Source organism: Cryptomeria japonica, chromosome 6 (genome assembly GCF_030272615.1).
Source record: "Cryptomeria japonica chromosome 6, Sugi_1.0, whole genome shotgun sequence".
Classification (NCBI taxonomy): domain Eukaryota; kingdom Viridiplantae; phylum Streptophyta; class Pinopsida; order Cupressales; family Cupressaceae; genus Cryptomeria; species Cryptomeria japonica.
Genome location: NC_081410.1, coordinates 9,476,898 through 9,486,285, shown reverse-complemented (window position 1 = coordinate 9,486,285; position 9,388 = coordinate 9,476,898). Strand labels below are relative to the sequence as shown.

Sequence of the window (9,388 nt, the reverse complement as noted above, 5' to 3'; positions counted from 1 at the left end):
GTAAGAGATACCTCCATGGTAAATTGTATGTTAGAGAGTTTAAATTCGGAATTAAATTTAGATGGTTAGTGATGTTAAATTTTTTATATAAAATATGTGGAGAGATACCTTTCTCAAGGCACTTATTTTTTAAATTGACATATATAAGTGAAATAGGCTCCTCAGAAAGGTATCTCTCAGTAATTTTTTAAAGATATATACGCTACTCTATTTGCAATGTAGATTACGTACCACAAGCTGAATACAATAACACAAATCATAGTATCATAACCTTAGGTATACATTATTCCATCTCTTCAATATGTTTCGTCCTGCAGACATGAAAACAGACCAGGGCACAAATTTTGTGAGTATGTGTTAAAATTGGATGCCCTACTCATTAATCCTTCCATTTGTAGATGATTTTGACAAGAAATGACCCTTGATGATGTTATGCTGACACTGGGCTACTCTGGTTTCGCACTTGTCCATAACTGCTGTTGCTACAATGCTGTACATATTTGTACTTGTTGCTACTCATTTTCTTTTGACTCCAATCATATCCATATCTTACAATTATTTCTTGCAACAAGTCCTTAATGCACATGTATACAATCAAGAAGGATGCCTTTCAGACATCTAGCTATTATGAAGATTTTTCTAGTGCCATAGAATTGTTTTGACACAATCCTGCAAATTGTTTTGACACAATCCTGCAAATTGTTTTGACACAATCCTGCAAGAAAATCAAAGCAAACATTAATTAGGACGACAGGAGCAGTAGAATCAGAAGACATCATATACATCTATCAAATTCTTTAAAGGATAATTTGTAGCACACCTTTATTCCCAAGGGATCATCAACCCACTTATGTATCTTGTTTTCAAGACCAGGACTGTTGTGAGTCGTGACGCTGAGGTTCATTACACACCAGAGTGATGCAACATGTTCATTAGTATCAATGCAATCTAGCCAAAATCCTTATCCTTTTCCTTCTCCAAGTAAGAGAAAATTTGCAGATTGAAGGCATTCTACCATGCCATGACCACTTTACATTTTGCAAACTTTTGTTGCATTATGTCTGTTCTTCTGAGGGTACACTGAAATTTCAAACAGGTATATCAGTTTTTAAGAGTACCATCTTTAGTTTTAACTATATGCCTATTCTTAGCTAAATGCCTAACCGTTTTATCAATGACAGTTTGAATGAGCATATCCTCTAATTTTATATAGTAGGCAAAACCAAAAATAAAAAAATTATACCAGATATGCAACAATTCTTTGGGATGGAAGCTCACCTTCAGTAGTATTTCTAGCTCTTTGATTTGGTTTTTAACTTCCAGTAGTTCTGCCTTAAATGTTTCTATCTTTCTCTCCCTCCCAAGATTCTCCACTTCAGCTAAACTTCTAACATTTTGACTGTTGTAGTCCAAGGAGAAAATTGACTTCCTTTGTTCATTATAATCACAATACACCATTTGACCAGATGAGCCTAAATTTAGGCACTGTGAGGGTTGCTTGGTTAAAGCAATAGGTTGATCTTCAAGCAACAAATCACAGAATTGTGTGGGATGTAACTGCAATTCTAGCATTGGATCCACAATATCATCCTGTAACTGAAACATTTCTGCAAAAATATTCTCTGACATCTTCCAACTCCCCAAATGTTTGAATAGTTCAATGTTTTCAGATGAAGTATCTGTTTCTTTATCAGCCACCCTGACAAACACATCTGTAATGGGGATATTAAGAACAAGAGAAGCCTCTTCAATTGGACTAAACCTAGACCCATCAAAGCTATGAAATACTCCTGTGGTATCTGATTCAGATTTCTTTGTTGTAGAAGCAGGAGAACTAATCTGTTTCTCTGGCAAAAGGCCATTAGGAAGCAAATTCAAGTCTGACAATTCTTGCTCACTTATTTCAAACTCGATAAGATCACGCTCAGGATCATCATCTATAACAGCCGAGTCAGTTACTGAGCTTGGACTAGAGCAAAAGCCTACTTTGCTAATTTCCTTGACTCGCTTCTGCATTGTTTTGGATGTAAGTGATCCAGCAGCATTTCTTTTCGACTGAGATAAATTTGTTAAAGGAATTTTTGAAGCCTTAATTTGAACAGGTTTGGACTTCTCTGCTAGACAAGGTAACTTAAATCTATAACCTTCTGAATTCACTTCCCTAGCCAACATCGCAGTTTTTGTTTTTCTTGAGCCTGACAATCTTCCTTTCTGGTATTTACCCTTGCAGTCTCTAGCAGGATCAGCATATTCATAATCAGAGTCCATCTTGTATGGTGAACTTTCCATATTCTTCTCATCATTCAAGAGACAATCTGGAGTAAAAGATCGGGAGAGTGGCTCCTGATTGCTACAATCAATGAGTTCATCCAATTGCACCAGAGACTGCTCGAAAGAGAGAATTGAGTTCCTTCCTCCTTTATGATCACATTGAACCATATTAACTAATGACTCACAACATAAATAGTGGCAGGGTTGTGTGGTTGAATCATCCACAATTTTATTTGCTTCATCTTCAAAAGAACTTAAATTTATTTCAATTGCTCTCTTTCCAAAGTCCTGCTCTTGAAAGTTGGGTGTCAAATCAGTAGATACAATGCTATCACACGCTTGAGGTTGGGATAAACAATGTGTCCTCCCCGGGCAAGCACCTCGATTATTTTGTATTGGAAGGCTCTCAAAAGAATTGGATCTGAAGCATGAGTCGCTATTGAAACTTTTCTTCAAAGTGCTGTTCTCATTTGAGGTGTTCTGCATTCCTCTAGAAACATTCCCTGAGACCTCCTTAACCTGCAGATTTTTAAATAGATCGATTTCTTCAGATGTAATTTTTTCTTCTTTATCACCAATGTCCACATGAAGACAGGTGATGGGTCTATTAAGAATAAGAGAAGCCTCTTCAATTGGATTGTACCTGGAGCCATCAAAGACATGAAATCCTCCAATGGTATCTGTTCGATTTTTTTTTGGTGTAGAACTTGGTGTAGAACTAGTAGTAACCCAATTCTCTGGCAAAAGTCCATCTGGTAACAAATTCAAATCTAGCAATTCCTTTTCACTCATTTCAGAATTGATAATAGCACACTCAAAATCATCATCTTGAACAGATGAATTGCAAAGCGAACTTGGATTAGAGTGACAGTCTTCTTCATCAATCTGCTTGATCTGATGGTTCTTTTTCTTGTCTAAAACTGATTTAATAGCACCCATTTTCCGATTTGAAGAGTGCTTAAGTGGCTTGTTAGAAGCCTTACCTTTAATAAGTTTTGAGTTGCCTGCAAAACAAAGAGAGCTTCTATAAGCTTCACAGTTCACTCGTCTAGCCACTATATCATTTTTCCTTTTTCTTGAACTTGGCAATCCTCTTTCATGGCATTGTAATTTGCTGTCTCTATCCCAACGAACCATATGTTTGAACGAGACACTAGTTAAAGGGTTGGGCTGCTGTGTGGCTGAAGCAACAGGTTTATTTGAAAGTTCGTTTGCTTCATTTTCAATAAAATGCATACTCATTTCATTCGAAATCTTTCTAAATTCACTGTCTTCCAACTCAACCATTAAGTCACAAGATGCTATGCTATCACATTCCTGATGCTTGGATAAATAGAACATCTCCCCCAGGCAAGCACCCAAATTATCCTGTATTAGACCTATTTGAAGACTCTCCAAAGAACTGTACTCAAAGCATGAATTGCCTGAACTACTTTCCTCCAAAGTGCATTTATGATTATCTGAGGTGGTACCCTCTGAAGAGCTATTTACATCCTCAGTCCTTGGATCACAATTTTGTGTGGGGTGTAACTGCAACACAGGCATTGGATCGACATTCCGATCCCATATCTGAAGCATTTCTGTAGACAAATTCTCCGTGTTATCCCAACTCTGCAAACTTTGAAATAGATCAATGTTTTCAGATGTAATTTCTGATTCCAAATCAGCCAGACTAGCACACGTATTTGCAATGGGGACACTCAGAATAAGAGAAGCCTCTTCAATTGGAGTAAACATGGATCCATCAAAGGTGGGAATGGGAACTCCTCTGATAGTAACTGTTTCAGATTTCTCTCTTGTAGAAAAAGAACTAGTAACCCATATCTCTGGCAAAAGTCCATCAGGGAGCAGCTTCAAGTCTTGTAAGTCCTCCTCACTCGTTTCAGAACTGATAAGATCAAACTCAAGATCATCATCTAATGCAATTGAATCACTCAAAGAACTTGAATCAGAACAAAATTCTATGGCACACACATCTGCCATTTGGCCATTAAGAACTAGAGAAGCATCTTCAATTAAACTGTATTTTGACCTATGAAAGGCATGAAACAGTCCACCAGTAGCTCCAAATTCCTCTAGTGTACAAAAACACATAAAAGTCCTTGTCACTGGAAAATGTTCACCAGGGCATGAATTCAAATTCAACAGTTCTTGATCATTCATTCCAGAACTGATAAAGTCCTCTTCAGGATCACCATATCCAACAGGTGAATCACTAGGCAAGTTTGGGTTGGAAGAACATTGTGCTTCTCTGATTCCACTGATCCACAGCTTCTTTTTCTTGTTTAAAATTGATCCAGCAGCATCCTCATTCCATTGTGAAGAATTAATAACAGGACTTTTAAGAGTAGCTGTTAAAAGATGCAGCTTTTCTCTGGAAGCTTCAAAATTCATATCAATAGTTATTATTACACTTTTAGTTATTCTAAAACTTGGAAAAAATCTTCCTGTGTGGAATTGCAACTCAATATCTCTAGAGGGGACTGCACGAAGAGCCAAAACTCTATTTCCATCATTCTCCCTTGGACTTGTAAACTCTTCTTCCTCCTGCTTGCGTACTTGTTCAGCTTCATGCGGAGATGAATATGAGATGCCTGAAAACTTTGCAGAGTTCCATTCGGTAACAGAATAATGATCACTAAGAATAGAAGCTCTGGTTATCAACATTTTAATTCTCAATATTGCTAATACCCTGCACTTCAAAGAGAATGCCAAAAAAAATGATCAAAATGAAACTGAGATTCAGATTGCATTCAAGACACGATCAGCATGACAAAATTATAATAGCAGAACTGGGATTAAAAGCTAAATCATGGCCGGTTCTGTTTTAGAACTAAAAATGTATTGCCTATAGATAACAAATTAACAGAATCTGTGCCAAATGGGCAAATCACTTAGAGCTCAAATTGCATACAAAAATTCATCAGCAAATCACAGAAATTTCGATGCGTGAAGCACAATTTATTCTCCTTAAGCTCTATCTAAAGTAAGAGCAAGAAAAACAATGAATCATTATAATTAAATTTTCCTAATACTTAATTTAAAGAAGTCTCATAACGAAAAATAATTAAATCCTGCAAGCAGTGCACAACACAGAACAAAAATCGAATTCACCATCACTTCAGGCTTTCTACTTTATAAGTTAACACTACAAAAATGAAGAGGTTTGTACTATATCTCATGAACTTTTGCACTCGTGTTGGATGATGTTCAGGGCTGAAACAGTTCGATTGAAACTAGTGTGAATCATCCAATAGCTCATAGAATTAAATTTCATTAAATGAATAGCCTATAATGTCATATGAAACAATAGGATTGAAATCATCGAAATGGTCCATGCAATAGAAACAATTGAAACAACCGGATTGAAACTATTGAAATGGACCATGCAATAGAATCAACCGAAACAATAGGAATGAAACTAGCAAAATGAGCCATCAAATAGCATCAACTGAAACAGTTGAACTGAAAGAAGTGTGATACGCTATCCAATATTGTCAATTGAAATGAACTATGTGATAGCGTCAATTTAAATAGTAGGATTGAAACTAGTGAAATGAACCATTCAATAATGTCAACTGAAACCAGCTAATTAAACCAACCGTTCTATAACAGCAACTCGCACAGCCTAAGCTTACCTTTGTCCTTGCTGATGGGGAACTTGCTGAAGATCATCTATCCCAGTATTTTTGTGGTTCAAACATGCTTAAATCATCGAGTTCAGAACCAATACAAGTATAATTCTGGCTCAAGCTCATTTTTAACTTTAAAATTCAAAACCCTAAAATCCACATAAATATTGAAAAAATCTACTCCAAGAAATTAGCTGCTAAGAACTAGTTATCAAAAACCTTAATAGCTATACAAACATTAAAAACTACTAACCCAAAAAACTTTACTGCAAAAGCAACTAAAATCCAAAACCCTAAAAGCAATATGAATATTGAAACACTCCAAAAGCCTAAAAATCCTGCCTGGTATAACAAATTCCAAAACCCTAAAAAGCCTATCTGTTAAAACAAGTAAATTCCAAAGCTTAAAAATCTTACCTGATAAAACAACTGAATTCCACAACCCTAAAAAGCCTACCTGATAAAACAACTAAATTCCGTCACCCCCCTTCCCCCAAACAAAAAACCCTTCTTAAACAACTGAATTTTAAAGCCCTAAAAAACTATTTAAATTATGAAAAACCCTGCCAAAGAAAAATCACCCGCTAAATCAACTTAAGGTTAAAATGTGGTATTTCACGAAGAAAAGTATGGTCCACATATGGATCACTGCTGATAGCTATGATTTCTTTGAAAATTGCTTCCTCAAAAAATGGGCTAAAATAATGGCCGAGAATTCCTTAGCCAAATTTAACGAGTGTCTGACAAAATCTATCGTAAAAAGTATGTGGAGTTGGCCGAAATCGTGTGTAATTCAGTTTGAATAAGGTTTAAAAGCTGCTAATTTGTAATGGTCCAGAGGCCGCCGAGCCACAATGAACAAGAATTCCGCAATTTATTCAAATCTTGTGCGGCCATTTTCATTATTATTTCTGTTGTTCTCTTCGTCTCCTGCCTCTTCCTCTTCTTCTAGTTTTGTTTCTTTGCCGTGTAGAGAGTAACTCCTCTTGACTTTCTGCATTCTTTCTTTTCTTGTTCTGATAAATGACATTAGGCCTGACTTGAAACGATGAATCAAAGTGAATTGTAACTTTAGATTATAGTAAATTTTGATTGTAGTACCCATTATAGATATTATAAATTTGTATATTAGTTAGGACTTTTCAACCAGGACAGTCTAACATAAATACAAATTTCTCAAACATCTTACTGAATTAAACATGTCATAGCTACTGTCATAAACAAACCTTACCGATTCAATAAAATTGCTTCATATCCTATCCGTGAAATTATTTATTTTCCTTATCATGAAGCTAAAAGAATATGTTAAATTTTAAAGATCCTAGTAAATTTAAAGAATTTTTTTTAGCAACTATAAGGTAGAGAAAAAATGTGGAAGAGAATAAAATATCTACAGAATTTTATTTGAGACAAAAAACAAAGCAAAACATAAAGATAAAGATCATACATTCTGTCATATAATCTGGTATCATCAGAAGATTATCAACAATGAAGGAAAAATAACATAATCAGAAACACGATGTCTTACGAAAAAATGTATAATAATTAATACCTGTAATTTAAGAAAAGATGTTTTCTCGTTGCAGCTTTCAACTTATCGATGAAATTGAATAATCCATAAAGAAAACCAAGATTATGCCTGGAACAATTTTGATGAAATAAGTCTCTGAAATACCCCTCAATCCTTCTCCAAAGAAATCAACCATTCAAACAGCTTTAATTTGTGTCCACACTATCAACAGACTGCAAGAACGAACAGTTTTTTATAAAACCTAAGAAATTGCTCCCCTGCCTTTAAAATTGGAGCTTCCATATATTGAGTTTATAAAGATACAGACAATCCACAATAAATTCTCCACAGTAATATTTATATGAGACTCAAAAGATGCAAGTCCGATTTAAAAACAACTCTGCATCAAGTTTCCAATTTATATAAGTCGCTCTAACTTCCAAATTCAAAACAATCAGACCAATGTTACGATATTCAATCTTGAACATAAATTCCGCATATAATTTAATACTATTTATTAATTATATTATAACTAATTTCGAAGCTTCTTCGTTGCAATGGATTGACTATTCCAATGAATATGGCTATTTTACCCTGCTTGGAACGCAGTTCTAGAAGTGTTGAAAATAATTAGTTTGAATTTTAATTAATTTATATAATAATTGATTTTGAAATTTTCTTCATTGAAATGGTTTGACTCGTGTCCCTAACGAGGCACGCGTTCCCATATTCAAACATTCTGTTTCACTTTTATTTTTAAAAAAAGCTTTATAAATATTATTTTTTATTATTACTAGCAAGATTTAAGTAATAAATTTGACGATCATTCATGTTGCAATTTTTTATTTAAATAAATTATTTTTAAAGATTAAATAATCGTTTTAAGAAATTGTAATTGAAATAAAGAAATATCGTCATGTATATATATATATATTTCAAAATTGATGGTTCTATTTTAAATCTATATTTATAAATTAAGTAGTAATGACCCATCTTATATCGTCATGCACATATCTCAAAATTGATGATTCTATTTTAAATCTATATTTATAAATTAAGTAGTAATGGCCCACCTTAACTTCCTGCATCTTAAGTTCTTAAATGGTACATTGGATTTTGATGATTTATTTTGGGTTTTTTCATATATGACAAGAGCTTAAAGCTATTGTTTCAACTTCTAGGTAGTTAGAAAGAATGTGGGAGGATTTGTTATGTGCACAAAGGCCAAAAAGTGGGGTACAAAGTGAATGATTATTGGTACATGTGAAATATTTTAATGGGCTTTTAATTATCGGGCGCGACTAAACTAGCTCCAAAACCACATGTTAAAACTCGTGTTATTGATTTTTCGAAAATTCAAAGCTGCAGCTATAATTCTGGTGATCGTGATCAATGTTTTGTAATTTTCGCAAAAATCAATAACACGAAGGTTACTAATTATCATGTATTGTTTTTTTTAAGATAGTAATTGGGGGGTTAGGTGAGCAAAGAGTGAACAATTATTGGAACATGAGCATTAATTGAGCCCCTTCCCCTAAATTGTTAAAAAGTTGAGATATTTGAAGTTTAAAATGTTTTGGATTTTTGGATTTAAATACAAAAGGATGCATTAATCACATCAAAGTTTGTGTGCGATGAACATTCAATTGTCAATTAATCAATTGACTCAACACTATGATTTGAGCATGATATTGTCACGCAAAGATAAAATTGATATATAATTTGACTTGATATCTAGAATTGGTATACACTTATATACATGTATACATACACACATATACATATACATATACATATACATATACATATACATATATATATATATATATAAATATACATATACATATATATATATATAAATATACATATACATATATATATATAAATATACATATACATATGTATGTATGTATGTATAAATACACATGTACACATATGTATATGTATATACGTACATATACACACACATTGACAT

The 9,388-nt window shown here is 33.8% G+C and overlaps 1 protein-coding gene across 4 annotated transcripts; it reads right to left on the bottom strand.

Annotated features, from left to right (window-relative positions):
- Positions 1–238: 238 nt before the first annotated feature.
- On the bottom strand, positions 239–7,950 carry LOC131069444 (uncharacterized). 4 transcript variants are annotated; one of them, XM_058004876.2, is made up of 4 exons: positions 7,456–7,950; positions 1,279–4,963; positions 821–1,080; positions 239–692 (listed from the first exon to the last, which is right to left on the bottom strand). In XM_058004876.2, the coding sequence occupies exons 2-3, from the start codon at positions 4,936–4,938 to the stop codon at positions 1,012–1,014; spliced, it is 3,729 nt and encodes a 1,242-aa protein (XP_057860859.2). In that variant the 5' UTR covers positions 4,939–4,963; positions 7,456–7,950; the 3' UTR covers positions 239–692; positions 821–1,011. The 4 variants fall into 4 exon arrangements, with proteins under 4 accessions (XP_057860859.2, XP_057860851.2, XP_057860865.2 ...); XM_058004868.2 differs by having other exon boundaries at positions 239–669; XM_058004882.2 differs by lacking the exon at positions 7,456–7,950 and adding an exon at positions 5,910–6,028 and having other exon boundaries at positions 239–669.
- Between the last annotated feature and the right edge of the window lie 1,438 nt (positions 7,951–9,388).